A 21,946-nucleotide genomic window follows, 5' to 3' on the forward strand; every position below is an offset into this window, starting at 1 on the left:
AGTGCTACTACATTTTCTAAAGTTGCATTTGAACATGTCCATCTTATTACTGTACCCAGTAAAATTTCAGTAACCTGGGGGTGGCCCATTAGGCTGTCTAGCGGTCAGAAACTCTAGGTTTTATTTCCATTCCAGACTGCTGGCAGGCAAAAATGTCAGTACTGAAAAGACATACAGCTTCCACAGGGTAACAGCTTTACTAGGCATGACCAAATTTCCCCAGGAAGAGTTTGAATTTCAGTTGTCAGGAAATCCTATATTTGGCAAATTGGGGTGATATGTCAAGCCCCATAAATAAAAGCAGGCCAGGTTACTTACAACTATACTGATTATCTTTCCAGTCTACTTTTGGAAGCCAGAACCTTTGGTAGTAAAGTTAAGTATTAGCTTCTCTCCTGCTGCTTTTCTCTATTTCTTTTGCAGTGTGCATCAGAGAAAGAAAAAGTATCTTCTTTATTTTATATATATATATATAATTTACTTAAATATAAATTTATTTATATATATAAAGTGAGAGAGATACCTTTTTTCTATCTATATAAATAATCTGAATTCACTAAGGATTCTAAGAATCCAAATAAAATTTACGATACTTTGTAGACACTCAAATTAGAAGTCACAGGGTCTGTGTCATCTGTTCAATATAAACTAAGCAAAGAAGAAAAGAGACAGAAATTTATAGGATGCAAAGTGGGAATATTAACTATAATGATAATATCATGGATTAAAAGCAAACTGTATACGGCAAACACCAGCAGGCACCTTTGTATACACAACTTCTAGTTCTAAATACAAGACAGTAAGTGTCATTTCTCCCACTTAAAGGTAAGATTAAGACTCAGAAAATTTGAACGACCTACCGAACACTGAAAACAACTTGTTCTGCCAGGACTCAAGCAGCTGTTTCTTTTCAAAAATGAAAGGCAGGTACAGAAGAGACACCTCTCAGATTCCTCTCGGTTCCAGGAGTGTAAGGAAACTCAGGAAGTTTCACCAGGCATATAAAGTATTCTCGTCTCCCAGAACTGAAAATCTCACTGGGCAGTCTCCAGGCCACCTCAAGTTTCTGGAATTTACTCACGCCATCTTAAAAAGTAGGACTTTATCCATTGCAGTGAAAATCCAGTAAGAAAGACCAAAGCCAAGGTAGAGAATCTTTTCCTATGAGCTCTAGGAAAGACCGGCAAGTTGCAGAAGAGGAAGCCTGAGGGATTAAGTTGATGATTTAAGCTCTTTTTTCACTCTTATCTCCCCTCCTTTGTGTCAGTTGGTGACAAGGACCACTGCCAAAAATCGCCAAAACTTTTCTTCCTTCATTTATTCTTTCCTTCATTTTGTTGATCACATACTCCATACCCAACATAGCACTACAGTCATGTGCTGCATTATGACACCTCGGTCAACAATGGACCACACACACGATGGTGGTCCCATAAGATTAGTACCACGTAGCCTAGGTGTATAGCAGACTATACTATCTAGGTTTGTGTAAGTACTGCAGGGGAGGAAGTTTCCTCTACCCTTCTAGGTTCTTCTGTCTGGTCTAAGAATTAAATTGACATGAAAATTGACAGGAAAAAAACACACAAAAGTTTAATAACATGTGTACATAGGAGAAACCCAGGGAAACCAAGTAACTCACCAAAACAGCCAAAGCCCTCACCTTAAGCACCATCCTCAGCTGAAGACAAAAGTAGATGTTGGGGGTGGGGAGAGTCAGGCACTTCAAAGGGAAGGAAGGCAGTTCGTAGGTAGGTGAAAAGGAGCAAATGTTTGGAAAACGAGTGTTTGGCCACACAAAAACAGAAGAACACAGAGGGGAGCCCAGCAAACAGGCTTTTCCAGGTTCTTCCCTATCTACCACCTGTTTCATGCCATGCTAAGGTGAAAGCTCACTTCCTGAGACAGGGTTTTTAAATTTTTTAGGCAGTTAAGGGGGAGGTAACAAGAAATACTTTCTGAGTCTTTTCTTTCTTAAAAATAATCAGCCTGAAATAATCCTCATGTTAAACAGACACATTTTGGGGTGGCAAATTGTATTTCCCTTCGGTACCGTCTATGATGGTCACATGACCAAAGTGCCTAAGGACACATTTCTCAGAATGTGTCCCCGTTGTTAAGTGATGCGTGACTGTATAAACAAAGAAGTAAAAGACACAGTCCCTGCCCTTGTAGAATTTGCTGTTTAGCCCTGGAGAAAAACAAATATAGACACAATTATAATATATCTGGTTAAGTAAAAAAGTAGATTTATGCAACAGATAGTGTGGGAGCAAAGAAAGGGCTTCAAAGCACCAAGCAATTTACTTTCCTGGGAGGAGCCTCAAAGATGATGGTGCTGCCAGGTGGTCGAAGGAGCAGCAGTAGTATTAGTTGTCCAAGGGATCACCAGGTGATGCTGGGATGCTCAACCAGGGCAACTTCCAGAGGAGCCTGTGAGCCAGGTGGCCTCAGGGACCAGGAAGAAGATGTGAGTTGTGAAAGACCCTGATCACCCCTTTCACTTCAGACCAGAGTTCTTGATTTAAAGAGGTGGAATTCTAACAGTTCCCACGAATGAGAACTGAGAGATGAAAGAGATGTTCTCAAATTTCTACCCCATTTGTACTTTGTGTTGGTATGCCTGAGAAAATGCTTATTCTGAAGTTTTTAGATATTTTCAGATAATATTTCACTTGCATCAACTCAACTCAGAAATTTCAAATAAAGCAGTGCCATATCGCAATGCTCGCGGAAAGGGTATTTATCATTAAATGAATTGTAGAATCGTGTGTCTGCAGATGATAAAGCTTTAAGGCGAATAATGCCCCTAATTGCTGATCTCAAGAGCCCTCTGTGGAGCAGCCAATGGCTCTGCCCCCTAGAACCGTGGAGTAGACTCTGCAAAAGTTTTCTGGCTAGCCGTCAGGTCCACAGTGACCAAGCAGTGCTCCGGGCTTTCGTAGACCTAGCAAAGGCTGTCCATTTACACCTACATCTAGATGGACATACTCACAGCAAACTTAAATCGGAGACAAATGTCAAATCACAATCATACGCATCAACATCCTTTAGATCTTTAGAACGACCTGGTCATTACATAATGGAGAAATAAAGGTATGCTAGTCCACATACCACTAAAGGGTGAAAAGAAAATATGTGTTCTTGATTTCTCTGTGACTGGTCTGATGTCCCTCACCAGCCCTCTTGCCTCTGGGTAGCAGTACACGTGCGCGCGTTTGTGTGTGCGTGTGTACACGTGGGAGAAGTAGGGGTGGAGATTTGGTTCAATCGGGTAGTCTTATCTGTCTCTTTAGGTACCTTGGTCTCAGCTGGATTACTCACAAAAATGCTTGGTCTTTCAGAGCTTCATTCCCTCCCCCTATTAATCTCCACGATGGCACCTGAGTGTAGATGTGTAGCTCGAGGTAGTTGAGAGGAGGCCTGGTTCAAGGATCTATACTGTGTTGTCTGGATCTTGCTGGTCTCTTCTGTAGAGTGGCTGATCCTAGCTGCTCCCTGGACTGATGATTCTGTTGGCATCCGCTGCTGAAGACCGCAGCTGGCATAATTTGTAATTTATGGTCTGTTCTCTCAGCTCATTTGGGCCCAGGAATTTCTCCTGAGGACTCAATCCTCCCTCAGTCCTCAATGGTGCTGTGCATCCCACCTGAGGTCTGCCTGGTCCCCTGTGGTTCCCGGGTCAACTGCTTGATTCTGCAACCCCCAACTCCAGAGGCGCTTTGCCCTTACTTGGTGACTTTCAGCAAACTTTCGCCTCCCTTCCTGGGGCAAGTGGGAATTTTTGAGTCTGTCTATGCCACTTGGGAACAAAGCTAAACTCAGGTCTGTCTCTGTCTGATCCACATTGCTTTTACTTTCATGTGATTATTAAGGGTTGAATTGTGTCCCCCCAAGAGATATTTGAAGTCCTAATCCCCAGTACCTCGGAATGTGACCTTATTTGGAAAAAGAGTCATTGCAGATGTAATTAACTAAGATGAGGTCATACAGGAATAAGGTGGGCGCTTCATCCAATATGCCTGGTGTCCTTATAAGAAGAGACACAAACGCACGAGGGGAGAATGCCCTGTGACGACAGGGGCAGAGACGGAAGAGCTGCAGCTGCAAGCCAGAGAATGCCAAGGATTGCCAGCAAACCCCCAGAAGCTGGGAAGAAACAAAAGATTCTCGTCTGCAGGTGTCACAGAGAGCATGGTCCTGCTGACACCTTGGTTTTGAACTTGTAGCCTCCAGAACCGTGAGACAATAAATTTCTGTTAAGCCCCCCAGTTTGTAGTACTTTGTCACAGCAGCCCCAGGAAACTGATACACTACCCCGGGATTGAGTTGGGATCTCTTGGGTGCTGTGAGGGGACCTCCTTCCAGCATCCCAAACACAACAGGAAGCAGACAGACCCTGTGGGTTCTCCTCAGTCTAAAAGTGCCCTGCCCTACCCCACGCCCACCACCTTTCACCCCTGGAGGTCAGGGCACATGGCTGACTGCCTGCTCTGTATACATTTCTCTCCCTCTTCTCCCAGCTGTCCAACAGGACCCAAAGGGTCAAGCTTTCTTAACTTCCTTTTCCTATCTGACTCAGATATCCCCCCCCTTTTTTTTCCTTAAGAAGCTTTACCCTGAGCTAACATCTGCTGCCAATCTTTTTTGTTTTGTATGTGAGCCACTGCCACAGCAAGGCCACTGACAGATGAGTGATGGAGGTCGGTGCCCAGGAACTGAACCTGGGCTGCTGAAGCAGAGTGCGCTGAACTTAACCACAGGCAACTGGGGCTGGCACCAGACACCCCTTTCTAAAACCCTATGATCAAATCCACTAGGCCTTACCTCTTGATGCATTAAAGGAAACAAGAAAAGAAAGAAAGAAATTTCAATTTTTCTCTCCAAAAAGTCTGGCTTTTGAGTCTCTTGCTTTGCTGCAGACTCAAGTATCCCATTTGAGATGCCAGAAGCTGGCTATTGACTGTTTCATCACCTTTACAATTCTAAATCTCAGGCACATCAAAGGATCATCACGTGTAGCTGTGATGCAAGAAGCTCGGACGTGAACAATACTTGACGGCAGAACGGTCAGTCACAGACTCATTGCTCTGTTACGTCTCCATCTGCAGACAACTTGTGACTTGCAACTTCATCTCTCCTTTCCTTGAGGGATGAAACCCTTAGCTATACCCTCTCATCCTCCAACCCATTAGCTGGTGTGCACATTTCCTTCTGGCAGTCTGGACCAGAAACAGCCTGACAGGCACACTGTTAGCTACTGGTGTCCCCAGGAATCAGGGTCAGTACTTCTCCTTACAAATAGATCTTTCATCTGACTCATTTGGTGGCTTCGACTGCCCAGTTTTACTGTGTGTTAATGGTCATGATGGTTTTTCTACTTACTGTATAGCCATGTTCCTCCCAAGAACTCTGGAGTGGACATTACTGCTGGTCTACAGCATTCATTGTCCTTTCTTCCTTTCCAACAGAACTGTGATATTGTTCAGATATCCACTCCTTTATGACACAGCCCATGCCCCTCAGTGGCCTGCCAGGTCAAAGCATTACCCCGTAACTTTTTCCCATGATCAGTTCTGGAATGGGCATATGACCCACATCAGACAGACAGGGCTCAAAGAGCTTTTGCTAGAGAATTCCAGGGAAAAAGCTTCCTTGTCCTTAAGGGACACTTCAGGAAGCAAGCCTGCTTTACACTGGAAGTGGGAGAAAAAAGCTTGAGGCCCTGACTGCAGCTGGCAGCTATGTTGCAATTATGAGGAAAACTCTCCTTGGGATGAAGCCTGTGTTCAGCAGAGCTCAGAGATGAAAACTGAAGCCCAGTGAATCCATGATGTCTGGTTATATGAACCAATGACTTTCGATACAATTTAAACTAATTTGATGGACTTGTGATTAAGAGTATCCTAATGGATACAAACTTTATTAGACATTTTAGAGGTATTTAAATAAATGTCACAAACACAAATCAGTGGAGAATAATTCAACAACATACAAAAGGCTGAGATTTTTTCTGATAAGCTGGATCCAGATTCTTAACTCTCAGCACATTTCTATGTTGGTGATATATGAAGATTCTTACAGTATCAGAAGGAGAGATCTGCAGGGAGACATCAAGATATTAGTGTGAAAAGAGTCTCAACTTTTTTGAACTCGTAATGAAGCCAGGTGTGGTGGGAAATGCTTGGAGCAGAGTAAGATAAATAGGCGTTTTCCATTGAAGGACATGCAAACCATACTTCCTTTTAAATGACGTTGTAAGTGCTACATTATTATGAAGGTTTTTTCACTTGAATGTTCTCAATTTTTGGCCCACTTAAATCATTAGCCTATAAGAGAGCTGGAAAAGGAAAGGAAGGTTCAAATAATATAATCAATTAGCTTCTCTTTGATTGTTTTAAGAAGCTTAATTTAGGTAAGAGTTTTCTGGAATAAAACCTGGGTTATCTTTAAATCATCTTTGTCATCTCTCCTTAGTATGTTTATTATTATTAATATTAATGCAATATAAAGCTAAGTGTTTGATTGTCTTATCAAACAGTCTTTTAAATAAAGCCTTAAAAATATGCTAGTCAGGTAAAACTCTTTCTACATGGTAATTGCTGGAATTATTCCATTATTCAAAGGGATAAACCTGGCACGCCAGGAATAAGTTCACCCACATACTCTTTATTCATGTCTAGAAAGTGTCATTTTCTGAGGCATATGGGTAACTTTAAACACTTGTGCCATTTTTCCTTCCTTTGCCTAAGCACCAAGGACTCTTTGGAGCTAAAATGATAATTGGACCCTACATTTACTCTCCAATAGGTAGAGTCAGGACACAAGAAAGCATAATAGTAGAACAAGAGGAAGTCCTTAAGGGCCAGTAGTAATGCTGTAATTTTGCTCTGTGGTCAAGGAAGAAATGCAGGAACTCTGCCATCCCACACTTCTTAGGCAATTCTGCCCAGGGAGGTGTGGTCATGTGGTGAGAGGGTGGAAGTGGGGCAGAGGGTGAAGATCAGATGAACCAGAGCCTTCTGGGAGAGACAGGAGGGACCTGGGAGCCAGGCAGGACCACCTATCTGTAATTTCTCACTGTAGCACTAATTGCAGCCAGGACTTCCTTCGTCATTAATTCCTTTACTTGTAACACATACAGGTCCATTCACTGAGAATGACAAGTTGTTCATTATAGTACTTTGGGATTTCTATTCAAAACTGGGAGATTTGCAAGAAGTAACTCTAACACGAATGTTGAAACACTCATAATTCTGGATAAATAGATGTCTATCTTATTTACCTAAGCTAATGCTCAGTGAATGTAAAGCAACACGATCACCTTTACCTTATTAACACGGATGGGGAAAGAAACCTAATCTGAAGATTTCCAAGGAATAAGACTAGGAAATTTAAGGTAGTACAATGATTTAACCTAATTTAATCAGTTTGATGCTTGGGCCTGTGCAATGTCCTTCCTTTGCTTTCTTTCACTGGAGTTATTTGTTCTGAAAGCAGATGCTGAGGACCTCTCAATGATGGCTCTGAGCGAGGCTCTGCGTGATAGAGCAAACCTAAACAAGGTATTGGTCATTATCTTCCAAACTTTTAAAAGAAACAGTGCATAACACACGCTATTTGTTGAATATTGAATGAATAATCCATAGCAAAAGATAAACCAGAAATCACTTCTGAGTTTTATGGAATATTTGCTTTTTTATTTAAAGTTAACATTAAAATTCATTCTGGCGGCCGGCCTGGTGGTGCAGCGGTTAAGTTCGCACATTACGCTTCGGTGGCTCAGGGTTTGCCAGTTCAGATCCCGGGCGTGGACATACGCGCCACTTGTCAAGCTATGCTGTGGCAGGAGTCCCACATATAAAGTAGAGGAAGATGGGTGTGGATGTTAGCTCAGGGCTAATCTTCCTCAAAAAAAAAAAAAAATTCATTTTGTAGTATCTATTTGATGGTAAGGTGAATACATTTGACGATTCAAATTTGGCATAGAAGGCACTAAATTGATAATCTATGTTCAAATAATGAGCAATATATTTTGTGATTTCAAAATACATAGACTATTTTCATGAGCATAGGATTCTATTAAATGAGACTAAGCAACTCTGTCTGGAGGGAATTTCAGGTTGACCTAAGAACCCTGTCAAAGCTCTAGTGAGCCTTTGTGCAAGAAAGCACTTTGTAAAGTGCTGTGAAGCTGTTTATAAAGCACGGAGTTATCAGAATGGAAGCTGAAATCAGACAGGCTGGAGCTGAAGTCCCAGGTCTGCTGCTTGCTGACTATACACAAGTTATTTTACGTCTGTAAACCTTAGTTTGCTCATACATAAAATGGAAAAGAATAATACTATCTACCTCACGCATTTTCAGTGATGTGAAGTGAGCCGACGCACAAAAACATTTTAGCCTAGTAGCAGTTCAGAGCAAGAGCTCACTGTCAGCCGTCATCATCTTCTTTTTCTTCATCATCATCCTTACCACCAGAGGTGGCAATTTCTCCCTACTGCTCATCCTACAAAATGTCAAGACTCCCGAGAGGAAAAAAGGAAAGGAAAAAGAAAAAGAAGCAGAGGCGCTGCTACCTCACATTCTTATAATCTCTCACCTAGAACAATCTGTACACTGGTCTCTTCAGGCTTGTCCTCCTCAGATCGACCTTCCAAGCCACCAAAGAGACCTGTTAGGGCAGAAACCTGCCCCATCCCTCTTCTCATTCTTACACAGTTGCCTGTTATCTACTGGGCAGAGTCCAGGGCCTTTCTCTGGATTTTAGGGAGGGTCTTTGAGAGCCGAGCTCCTGTCTGTCCCTCCAGGCTCAGCTCTGATCTGGTGGACCAGAGCAGACCAGGGAAATCTGGTAGACCTCGCTGTCTCCTGGCCAAATCCTACTCGGCTATGACTCAGTTAAGAAAACACCAAAAAACTGAGCAACTCAGCTCAGACTGTTACCTCCTGGGAAGCGACATGCTCACTCCTCAAATTGCTTTATAAATACACTAGGCTGTGAGCTCTTTATGGGGAGGGTACCGGGGCTTACCACAGCACGTGGCACATTTTAGGTTCTCAATAACTATTTCCAGATGAATGGCTGAATGAATAAATGAATGAATACACATCAAAAATCAGATGCAAAGTATATAGATTTGTAGAGTTGCTCGAGCCAGGTACCCTTGCAGGGCTTGAAGGAGACCAAAAGATAATATTCTTTTCCCAATCAAGTTTGAAAACAATGAAAAAGTAGACATGGAAGTCTGGCAGAAGGAGATAAAGATGTCATCTTCATTACCGATAAAGCTGGTAAAGGAGGGCATGGCTTAGGTGCATGACAACAGCAGACTTCCTAAAACTGCACTCCAGAATTAGGTAGACTTGCCCACCAGTCACTGCACAGCTCCCCGCTAGAGGACTTCTCTGCACAACTTGGGGCGTGAAAGAGCAGAGCAGAATGTACAGTTCCTAAGGTCAGCTGGCTCCCAACTACACAGAGCCAGTTTATTTCCCAAATGCACCAATGAGAGAGTTGCCTCTTCTCTAGGGCAGAGTGAGTCAAGTCGGGGAGAGAGGTCAAGAGGGTTACAGCAACTGTTGTAACTCGGACTTGCAAACATGGAGCCAGGGGGAGTCACTCTGCTCCCCAATATTTTTATGTGCACTGATTAATTTAGATGCTGGTGATAATTCCCACAAGTGACAGGAAGAGTGGACCACAAAGATACCCCTAAATTATATATCAGTCAATGGATTATCTTTTGACATCCCCTCTCTAATTCCCACTCTTCAGTTGATCTATGAACATAAGTTGAATTGCGTACTTAGATCAACTTCTTATCAAGATTTTAAAATTGTTTTGGCTTCTAAAAGATTATACCTCCTCTTTTACTCAATTAATTCAATGAAACCCAACAAATAGTTCTTGAGACTCTGCCAAGAGCCAAACACAGTAGAATACAAAGATGAACTCATCATAGTGGTCCTCTGGAGTTTACAAACCACTCAGCATCTGCTGGATCTTTTCTCCTGGGTACAAAGAAGGGAACTCGGTCACTTATGAGATCAAAATGAACAGAGACAAATATTTACAACTTTTTTCCTAATTTCCAAATGTTTTTCTGAGTAGTTAAATGACTGTTCATCCAGAATTTAAGCCATTTCTCTTCTCCTATCATCAACATTAATTAGAGCCAAGATACTAATGATAAAGGTCACGGAAACCACTAGGGAGCCATTTATCTACTCTCATTGCCCATATTGCACCATCTCACAAGGTCTGCAATTGGTAAATGGGGGAACTGGGTGAAAGGGTTCAGATAGATTATGCCAATCCATCACCACAACTGGAAAACAACTCACTAGTGGATGGCTTGTTTCACCTCCCTGAACGAAGGCATCATACATACTCCTCTCCTATCCTGGCTTCCTGGATCTGCCATTATTCTTTTGCAAAAAAAAAAAAAAAACCTTGACATCTTATGTTTAAGAGTTCTATTTGTCTTTTACTTAACTAGATTCTGGAAGACTACCCACATGATTTCACTAGATTTTTAACTTATTTTGTTTTGACTTCATTTTGCCTTATATCTTCTCATCACAAAACAGACAGGACTATCCAAAGAAACAGGGATTAGATGCGGTTTGAATTCCTAAGAGATTCAGATGCAGGGTCTACTCCCAACTTCAACTTTTTAGCCAAACCATTATGGAGAAATTGGTAATTTCGCTCCCCTCAGCTGCACTAAGTGACGTGCATAAAGCTACTAAAATTTGGAACAGGACTCCACGGTCTCAGCATCATTCTTGAGTACCAGAAAAGCAGCTTCTCTCCTTCCTCCCGCTTCTATGCTTGTATTAGACAAATAGCAGGATCAAGAAGTAATTTCTAACAGCACTTGCCATTTTCCCTTTGGAATAGCTCAGCAGCGTAGACGGTATGAGGACAGCAAGGAACCTGGGGCCAGAGTTTCTGCTCGGAAAAAAAGAGACTGTCAAAGTTAAAGCGACTGAAGATTCTTTACCTGAAATGTAGCACTTTTTCTATTGTGTTAGCAAATAGCTTAAGGACTCGTAGCAGTGATAAAAAATGAATATATATAACTTCTTGGGTGTGTATAAATATTTTATTTCTAAATGTTATGAATAAGGAAAATTGCAAAAAAGGTGACACATCCCAGATCTGAGAATATTGTTGTCAGCATGAAGGGCTGTGGGATCTTAACAACTAACTATACTTCCACGCCTTTTCCCTACATTTGAAAATAAAAAAGGAAAAGAAAAGACAGGCATCATGACGTGGTGTTTTGTTATCCCTGTATCTGTTCAGAATCTACAGGAGATAAGATAAATAAAAGGAAATTATAGACAGTAGAGTCACGAATATTGTAAGCACTTCTGCAACTCGCTCTGCATGTGCATTGTTTTAATTTCAAATGTTTTAGTACTTATCCAATGCAATGTGTATTAAATATTGAACAGATTTTTAAAAGGCTTTCATGTACTAAAAAAAAAATATTATTGGGCTTTGGAAATAGTATTCACTGAGTAAAATGCACAGTGTTTCTTTTGCCCAAAGCATTTGAAGCCATGAAGGGAAAAGGGAGCCTCCCAGGAGCAGTGATGAGCACATTTCTAGGGTCAATAAGCTAGAAGGGGCCTTTTTGCAAAAATTTTCTTAGAGCCATCAATTTAAATCCATCTGGAGCACAATCAGAGGCACTCACAACTAGAATATACAACTACATACTGGGGGGCTTTGGGGAGAAGAAGAAAAAAATCAAAATCAAAATAAATAAATCCATCTGGGGAAGCAATGAGTAATCCTGTGATGAAACCCTGGCTCTACAACACACCAATGTAATGCCCCACGTGGGGTCCGTCTTTACAGTATGTTTACCCTATAGTTAATATGTCCCATGCCCAATATTGTTCAAGGCTAAATATGAATAAATACTTATTGTTTCATATGAGAATATGCAGGTAGGGATATCTATCTATATCTATCTATCCACCTATACAGACAGATATACAGATGACATGAATACAGATATGGATGCAGATGTACATATATCCCAGGTTAAAAATATAGATAAGTTCAAGGTGGGGCTAAGTAAATTCGTGAAGACTAGTTTCACCAGTAGGATCCTGTTCTACCTACCAACATGCATATTAGGTTGGAAGGCCCAGGGTTATTTACTAGGGAATCTCATTGATGGCAGCTACCCTTTAGGGTCAACAAGCTGTGTCAGAGAGAATTATTCCCGCAATCCTGGGACCAGACAGAAGTAGAAAATATCTGCTGCTGCTCCCCACCACGTGGCTCAGGAGTCTTCCCTTTGACTCTGCAGGCTTACCTGCAAACTCTACCAGATGGGCCCCCTCTCTTGTCTGAGCCCCACCAGAACCAGAACCTCCAACGCCGGCCCAGGCACACCTTCAACCGCTGCCAACAACTCCAACCGCACTTCAACCCTTTCCACTAAATACTCATTCATCTACATCAAATCATCTTATTTCCCCAAATCCAACAATCTTTTCAGACTTTACTGGTTCTATAATGCGTACAGCTTGCTTGCAATGGTACAAAATTTGTGAACTTAAAATATTTTTACTAAAGCAAAAAAAAGAATGACAGGTAAAATTATACAAATTATTCAAAGTAAATATTTTAAGACCCCCCCAACCCCAGCCTCACCCCTGTCCATTCCCAGTCTCCAGAGGGAAACGGCATAAACTTTAGTGTCTCTCCTTTCTTAGACTTGGGCTTTTTTTCTGCTTTTAGCAAAAATCAGATGACGTTGTATATGTTGGTTTACAACATGCTTTTTTCACTTAAAACCTATTCAGGTCAGTTTATTTAGATTTACCTCACTTTTGTATGATTCCATTGTAGAGACATACCATAGTTTCTTTAACCATTACCTTACTTATAGTTATTCTGGTTTTTTAATACTGTGCCTCACAAACAGGCTGCAGTAAATATCTTTGCAGGTATGATTTTTGCTATCATTTCTTTCCAAGGCAAATTTTTAGAAATGAGCTTGGAACCCAGGTGAAGCCCCCACTGAGGACCCAGTTGACAGTTTTTAATAAATGCTGTCAAATCATTGGGATCAATTTTATATTTCCCTTTTCCTTTATACCGACCTTCTCCTTTGCAGACTCCAACTCAAAGTCTATGCAAACCCTTTGGAATATCAACCTGCTGTTTAATCTCGACCTGGCATCTCTCGACTACACTTTTCAGATACCCTTTAGAGCTTCACATGCTTAGACACTGACTTCAGTTTCCTAACTGGCTTTTGTATATCTTGTCTCTTATTCCACCCATTACAGCCATATCACTCTTCTCAAAAACTGCCTTATGCTTGTCACATCTCCGTAATCTTCCGTGAGTCCCCAGTGACTAAAAAATGAACCTTACTCATGCATTTGAGAGCCTTCACAATCAGGCTTCAATCTTTCTCATTTTATCCTTATTTCTCCTATTTAAAAATTAGAGAAAGAGTGAGGAGGGGGAGAGATCTACTGTGAACCACTTTCACATGTCTTAAAAATATTTTAATCCTCACATCCATTTCAGAAGAGGGGAAAGTAATAGATAGGGGAGGCAATTTACTCTCTACCACAAAGCTGTCGCATCTAGAGCTGTGGTTTGAAATTTAGTATATCTCACAGCAAAATGCATGTTCTTACTATCACACCATACTTAAATTCAACTCGATAAATATGTATTCAACATCCATGCAAAACACTTTATTATGTGTTATAGAGGATTAGAAATTTTAAAAGAATGGCACATAATTGACATTTAATCATGGTGCCTGCCTCCCTGGCAGCACGCTTTGTGCTATGTGACCTTGCCCCATCAATAGATGGTTGAAACAAATGCAGGCACCTGTTCCGGTTATCCACTGCTGCTTAAGAAGCCACTCCAAAACTTAATCACTTAAAACAATGACAACGTTTATGTTCCTCACAAGTATGTAGTTTAGGTAAGGCTCAGAGGGGACATCTTGTCTCTGCTCCCCTCATCATCAGCTAGGGTGGCTTAAAGGCCAGGACTGGGAATCATCTGAAATCTTGCTCACTCACTAGTCTGGAAGTTGGTGCTGACTGTCAACTGGGTCCTCAGTGGGGGCTTCACCTGGGTTCCAAGCAAAAGCATCCTCGAAGGGCCAGGCAGACGCTGATTTGCCTGTTAGGACTTAGCCTTTGAAAGTATCCTTTCCACTGCAGATACAGGCCCACCCAGAAGCAAGGGGAAGACATGTAGACCCCAGCTCATGAGGGAGGGCTGTCAATGTCCATCTGAAAAAGAAGTGAGATGGTGTGGCCATCCTTAGAATACAATCTGCCACCTATAGATGTGCCAGTGATCTGTCATAGGGAGATAATCCAGGACAATCAAATGCCTTTTCAACTCAGTATAATTTAAGAACAATTTAGAGAATTGAAAACCTGCTGGGGATCAATCTGGAAGGACACAATGAAGAAATGGAGGAAGGCACAATGAATCGTGTATTCCCTGAAGTTCTGGGGCCGTAGAAACTAGGAGTAAGAACCCAAGTCCCATTCACTTTTATATATATCCTCAACAGAGCACAGTACTAAACGCACGGTAGGTGCTCCTGTATGTCCTGTGAAGAAATACACGAATGACTGGAAAGAGGGAAGAAAAGGAGGGGGAATTCTGGAGGGGGAAAGATAGATTCTATTAGAAATACCTTGAGTCTAAGGTTCCAGTGATAGCTCTTCACTGAGACGTCTAACAAGCAGTTAGTGAGGTGTGTCTGTGGCTCAGAAGAGAGAGCAGGAGTTAGGGAAGTGGCTTAGGAAGCCATGGACAAGGTGAAGCTTTGGCTGGATGGAACTGCCAAGGAGGAGCTTGGAGAGGAAGATCAAGGACTAAAGCTCAAACAAAACAGTGAGTGGTTAATCCTACAGGCTCTGAGTCTGAACACCGGGATTTAATGTCCAATATACCTGCTTCACCACTTACTGTGTGTTTTCTTAGGTTTATCTGTTTAATCTCTCTGTTCCTCAGTATCCTGTTATAACATTGTTATAATAATAAAAACTGCTCGTGGGGTTGCAGATTAAATGGCATAATACCTGCAAAGTACTTAGAGCCTGGCACATAGTAACCAATCAGTGCATGCTAATTACCATAACTACTGTCAGTTTTTTTAATATCTAAAGTTTAGGAATGGGCAGAGGAAAAGCCAGAGGATAATATTGGACGTGAAGGCCTTATGAAATCTTGTCTAACAGTCCTGATGAATAGCTGCGGGGGCATTCATTACTGAGTAGCCAACATGAAAGAGTTGCTGACTCTGTTAATAAAGACAGGGTGTCATGGTGAGTCATATTTTCTACACCAATACTTCTACAAAGTCTGCGCTTTTAGGTGTGCCATGGTAATATGTGCTGTGTCAAAAAAAAGTATGTTCTATACTCAAATAAATTTGGGAAATGCTGGATTCAACAAAATTAGACAGACATTTCCTTAAATGTTTATGCTAATATGAGCCACAGCTTGCTAAGAAGGAGATAGAGAGAGCATCATTTCCCAAACACTTTTAAACTTTTAGGGATCTTTCTGCTAAACCAATGTGTAGAACACAACTTCTCAATGCTAGTCAAGAAAGAATCTCTTGGAAAACTTCTTAAAAATGTGTGTTACTGGATCCACTTCCACAGATTCTGCTTAGAAAGTCTGGAGTAGGGTTAAGGAACCTATAGTTTTAAAAAGCTCCCTGGTGTTACCTTGCCTCCAGGCAACAGGAAAGAGCAATTGAGCCCTCCCATAATCTCTGTTTCTCTCCAAACTGTTCTAAGAAAAATGGCTCCTGCAAAGAAAGGTAGCCAAAAAAGGGGGGGAGGGGAGTGGTATTCTACCACCAAGGAGATGACTAGCAAATGGCATGTCAATATTCATAAACGCTTCCATTGAGTCAAGTTCAAGAAGCATGGACCCCAAGCACTAAGGAAATCTGGAAGTTTCTGTAAAAAAGAAAAGAAAAACAACAACGGAACTCTCAATATGATTACAGTCATGTGTTGCTTAATGACAGCGATATGTTCTGAGAAATTCGTCATTAGGTAATTTTGTCAACATGTGAACATCATAGAATGTACTTACCCAAACCTAGATGGTATAGCCTACTATACACTGAGACGACATAGTACTGATCTTATGGGACCGCCATTGTATACACTTCTGTTGTTGACCAAAACGTCATTATGCAGCACATGACTGTATTTACACTGGCTCAAGGAAGCTATCTGGGCTAAAGGAATAAGGACTATCCAATAACGTATCCGGGTAGGTTATCCAGAAAACATAATGAAGACAAAGATTCATCAAACAAGCCCAGCCTGTCGGCTACCTAAGTACCTATCATGCTTTCAGAAACCTTCAGTCACTGTCGATGAAAGCTAATAATTTGATTACCACAAAAAATATAATTAGGGAAAAGTAGTTGTAGGCTTTATATCTAAAGAAATTCAAACTATCGCCCCATGGAGTTAGTGGCAATCTGACAGATTTCCAAGAATTCCCAACAGAATTTTGAGGCAGAGTTAGATTAGAATTTTTTTAACTTAGGTAATTCTAGGTAGAATGTGTATCTAAACCGATGGGGATGGTTATGTTCTCTGTGTGCCTGTTTAAAATTTAATCTAAGAACAGGCTCCTTAACTGAGATTTACTTGGAGACCAACCAGACCTGAGAATATGCTGATCTAAGAGATATACCATTAAATCTAACCGAAGAGAGATTGTCTTAGAACCATTTTGGGAAGGAGGCAAATTTTTCTTGTGAACATTCTATCTAGGAGGAATTCATCAAAGAGTAACAGTTTAACATTTTTCTATTTTTACAGTCTGCTTTAAAATTTTGATGGTAAAAATAAAAGATAAAAGCATGACATCACTTCCAGGCTTCTCTCTACACACTGGAGCAATTATTCCTTTTATATGTCTGGCAGGACTGGTTTGGGTTGCCAGTCAATCTCTGCCTTTTCCCTCCCCCTGGCGCAGAGAGGGCTGGAGGGAGGGTAAATTAGTCTAGAAGAGGCCACCCAGGCTGCGCTCTTCCAGACTGAAAAAAGACTAAAGAGAGTGACAACTGAATGCAACACATCATCCTAGATCAGATCCTATAAAGGAGATTACTGGGACAATTGGTTAAACTTGAGTGGAGTTTGTGAGTTCAACATCAGTAAGCGTCAGTGCTAATTTCCTGATTTTGATCCTTATCTTGCGGTTATCTGGAGAATGTCCTTGCTTGATGGGTTACACGCTAAACTATTCAGGAGTGATGGGCCCCATGTTGAAAACTTACTCCCAAATGTTTCCAGAAAAAATGTGCTTTGTGCTATCCTTGCAGTTTTTCTGAAGTTTGAAATTATTTTTTAGTTAGCATTATCTTTAGCACTGAAAAAAGAATACATTTATTTTATTGTTTGTGTTAGTGTATTGTTGATTTTCTCAGGTTCCCTAAGTAAACTATCAGATCACCTGAAAATAGTTTTACTTCTTCTTTTCCAATTCCTACGCCTCTTAACTGTTTTGTCATTTTAAATGGTACTGGCTGATCCCTCTAGAACAATGTTCAACAGTAGCAGAGAATGAGCATTCCTGACTCTTTCCTAACCTTAGTAGAAATGCATCTAGTGTTCCCCCATTAAGCACAATGCTGGCTTTAGGAAATATGCATCCATTCCTGTTACCTTGAGTGTCTTTTTTAGAAGCTTTTGTCAAAAGCTTTTTTTTTTGGCATCTGGGGAATAATCATATGATTATTACTTTTACATCTACTAATATGGTCTTCATATTAACCGATTTTCTAATAATCATCCTTGCATTCCAGAAATAAATCTCACTTGGTCATGATCTGTTTTCTTAACATGGGGTTGGGTTCTGTTTTCTAATATTTGACCTAGTATTTTTGCATTTCTATTGGATGATTGCTTGTAAAGATATTTATTTACACATTAGAATCATGTTCCTCCACACTTTTTAGGAGAACACCCACCATGAAAGGGGACATAGTAATAACAGAAAGGACGTGGGAGGCCGTGTAGTGGAGACATGGAGAGACTCGACTTCAGAGTCACTTAGACTTTGGGAAGGTTGCTGGCTCCCTCCCCTTACTGGCTGGGTGACCTTGGAGAAGTTATTCCCCTCTTCTACCTCCTGTATTCTCGTCTGTCAGGTAGGAGAACCTACCACAATAGGTTGTACGAGGATTAAATGATAAGAAGTCTGCAAAGACTTCAGTACGATGTCTGCCACAATGTAAGCCCACACAAACATTAGGACATTGTATTATAAAGAAGCACATTTCTTTTGCTGCTTCTCATATTAAAAAAGTAGTGTTAGGATATATGTGAACAGATACCATAGTTTCCTCAGGAGGCACTTGGTGTCTCAGTTTAAATGGTCCCCAGCATTTTGCTATGATTACTGAGCACAGAGAAGATTGAACAGACCAGTTTAGTGAACCAGGTTTGTATTTTGTCTCGTCTTTTACAGTTACTCCCTTGTAGGAGAGCGGTTTAAATGTAAACAGTGAGCTCTTAAGGAGTGCCAAGTGGGGGCAAGAGGAGGGACTGGGAAGGAAAGATCCAATTTCTTGACCCTCTACTACCTGCCAGGAGCTCATTTAGGAATGTCTGCAGTTAAGAGGTGAGGAAAGCTGGAAGGTAACATCAAGATCTCAAAACCTGAGTGAACCGTCTGGATAGCAGGGTGGGTATAGCATTTCTCTTTATCGAAGAGCTGAGATCAGCGTTTGTTCTTTTCTTCTCGCCCATAATCTCTTCAAACAGAGGAGAATGGAGTAGATGCACTCTCTCTGGGTTGGGCTCTTGGCTACTTCACCTCTTAGTCAGTGTTCTGAACATCAGGAAATCACTCTGTATAGTCAGTGGTCGTGCTTCTAGGACTCCTGAGCATGGAGGAGGTAAGGAGAGGGCTCACTTACTCAAGCATTTGTTCTCCAACTTTTTATGATGGATGCATGTATGCTACAGCTCTTTATTAAGACCACAGAAACGAAAGCTCCATCTACCACTCTGAGACTGTTAGACACAGAATGTTGTGGGAGTGCCGGGGGGAAAAGAGATTGGCTTAAAGACGTTGGTATTTCTGCTGTGCCCAGAAAGTTGGAGCTAAATAAAAAAGCAGGTATTGAGAAACAGGTTCCGGACTGACACAGAGTAGGTCTACATTTTGTCTCTTTCTTGCTGTTGGTCTTGGACAAGCTCCTTATGTTTTCTGAGCTTTAATTGTATCACCTGTAAAAAGAGGAAAAATTACCTCATATATATGGGTTTGTGGTAAAGATTAAAGGAAACAATGTATGTAAACACTTAGCACAATGCTGGACATGAGACTCCTCAAGGATACTGGCTATTATTGTTATTATCTGGTCCTCAGCAGTCTTCTTCAGTTCTTGCCTCTGTCAGTACTCCTTTCCTCAGAACTCAAGTTTCTTTTTATAAAGTACCTGTGATATAATTCCCATACTATACAATTCATTCATTTAAAGTATAGAATTCAATGGTTTTTAATACATTCAGAGTTGTCCACAATCTAATTTTAGAGCATTTTCATCAACCCCAAAAAGGAACCCTATACCCATTAGCAGTCACTTGTCTCTCCTCCACCATTCCTCTAGAACTAGCTCGAGGCAACCGCCAATCTACTTTCTGTCTCTATAGATGTGCTGATTCTGGAGATTTCATGTAAATAGAGTCATATGACATGTGATGTTTTGTGACTGACTTCTTTCATTTAGCATAATGTTTTCAAGGTTCCTCTACGTTGGAGCATGTGTCAATACTTCATTCCTTTTTATGGCCAAATAACATTACATTGTACAGAGATACCACATTTTATTTATGCATTCACCTGTTGAAGGGTATCTGAGTCGTGTCCACTTTTTGGCTATTATGAATAATGATAACATAAACATTTGTATTCAAGTTATGCGTGAATGTATGTTTTCATTTCTTTTGGGTATATACCTATGAGTAGAATTGCTGGGTCTTATGGAAGCTCTATTTTTAGCCTTTTGAGGAACTGCCAAATTGTTCTCTAAAGTGGCGTTTTACATTCCCACAGCACACTTTGAGTGTCCTTTCCCACACTTGTTATTATCTGTCTTTTTGATTATAGCCATCCCAGCAGGTATGAGGTGGTATTACACTGCGGTATCACTGCGCTTTTCCCTAATGATTAACGATGTGCAGCACCTTTTCATGTGCTTACTGGCCATTTGTATATCTTCAGAGAAACATCTATTTAGACCCTGTGGCCATTTTGTGTTTTTATAGCCTATATAAAATTCTATACCTTTTTATATTACAGATACAAGTCCCTTATTGGATACTTTCTTGACGGTATTATTTGTAGCACGAAAGTTTTTCAAGTGTCTTTTTATTGCAACTTATGGAAGTCTACATTTCAGCATTTATAGACTACAAATTGTTCAGGCTGGTAACCTTTCAATGGAAGAGTTGGCCTTGTACTTCATTGACAAAAGTGAGGCCCTCAATATGTAAAAATCCCCTACTCTTTACCCTTCCTGCCACATAGCTACATGGGCATCCATCCTCATCTCCTTTCTTCCATCCATTCTTTTGAAATGAGGAGCACTTCTTCTATTCAAGGCCAACCCTCCAAGTGGGCTCTTGATCTCATTCTCTCTCCTCTCTCAGGCCCTTACTCCATCACTTAATCCTCTTTTCTCCTAGATCTTTACTATTTTCCTCTCCATCTTCCCTCAGCTTATGAACCAGCTTAGCTCCTCCCTCCCATTTTGAGGAAAAGCAAAATTTCTCATGATCTGCATCCTCCAAATATACAACTCCAGCTTTGATCTCTGTCCTGCACTTGACTTGGAGGCTCTATAGATATATTCCAACTCAATATGTCCAAAAGTGAATTCCCCTCCTCACTCCACATCTCCTCTACTTCTCGTATTTCCATTGTTAGAATCGTGATCCACCACCTACCCAAATCACACCAGTCTCTCCCCGACACCCACCTCCCAGTACCAATAAATCATCTTGGCCTGATGATGATATATATATACACATATATGTATACACATACCAGTCTGAACCTTGTTATCTTAAACAAATGCCCTAGTTTAGCTTCTTAGCATCTCTCCCCTGAAATATTGTATAGGCCTCTAATTGGTCTTTCTGCCTCCAGTTCTACCACCATTAAAATCCATCCTTCTAAACATATCAAGAGCAATTTAAACAAAACTGGTGAGTTTTTCAGCATTTGGATAGGAGATGAGGGTTTTTATCTTACGCAGTAACATATGTTACTGGTATGTGAATTTGGTAAGTCTCTTATTCTTTCTGAGCCTCAGGCTTCTCATCTGTAAAATGGGAATGATAGTACTTAGTCTTAGAGTCATTATGAAAATCAAATGAGAAATATTTGGTAGAGTAGGTACACAACAAATGGGAGCCCTTATCTGATGCATTCAGCATGTCTCCTGGGGCACCCCGAGTCTGCAGTGAAAACCAGATATATGAGAGCCGTGGGAGGCCTGACTTAACGTCAGGAGGGGGAGCTCTTAAGAATGAGGACATTGGTTTCCTTTTCTATAATATGAGATTTTGTAAAAATTGAAAGAAATAATAAAGGCAAAGTGCCTAATAGGATGGCTGGTAAATGATAAGCATGACATGAAAAATAGAAAATAAGAAACAAGAAACCACAAGCAGAAACAACTATGCCAAGAAACTGATTTTTCTTTCCGTCTAAGTATTGCCCATTGCTTGTTTGCTGGCCTCTGTTTTTCAAAAATCTGTAGATGTTCTTATCCAAAAGTGTGCTTTTGTTGATGGTAATTGATGGTGCTGATGTTCAAGTTTCATCATGCTAATGGACAGTTAACAGTGGGATTACAGGATGATCAAGGATGTC

At 40.9% G+C, this 21,946-nt stretch overlaps 1 protein-coding gene across 5 annotated transcripts in view; it reads left to right on the forward strand.

Annotated features, from left to right (window-relative positions):
* The window catches only part of PHLDB2 (pleckstrin homology like domain family B member 2), a 223,074-nt gene that overhangs the window by 77,403 nt on the left and 123,725 nt on the right, over window positions 1-21,946 (forward strand). Inside the window, exon 2 of one of the 5 annotated variants that reach the window (XM_070508768.1) lies at window positions 7,501-7,565. The exons of the other annotated variants lie outside the window; for them this stretch is intronic. Within the exon in view, the coding sequence (XP_070364869.1) occupies window positions 7,518-7,565 (48 nt within the window). The 5' untranslated portion in view covers window positions 7,501-7,517. The remainder of the gene's footprint in view (window positions 1-7,500; window positions 7,566-21,946) is intronic. 5 annotated transcript variants of the gene reach the window in all.

This window comes from Equus asinus, chromosome 5, assembly GCF_041296235.1.
Source record: "Equus asinus isolate D_3611 breed Donkey chromosome 5, EquAss-T2T_v2, whole genome shotgun sequence".
NCBI classification, from domain to species: domain Eukaryota; kingdom Metazoa; phylum Chordata; class Mammalia; order Perissodactyla; family Equidae; genus Equus; species Equus asinus.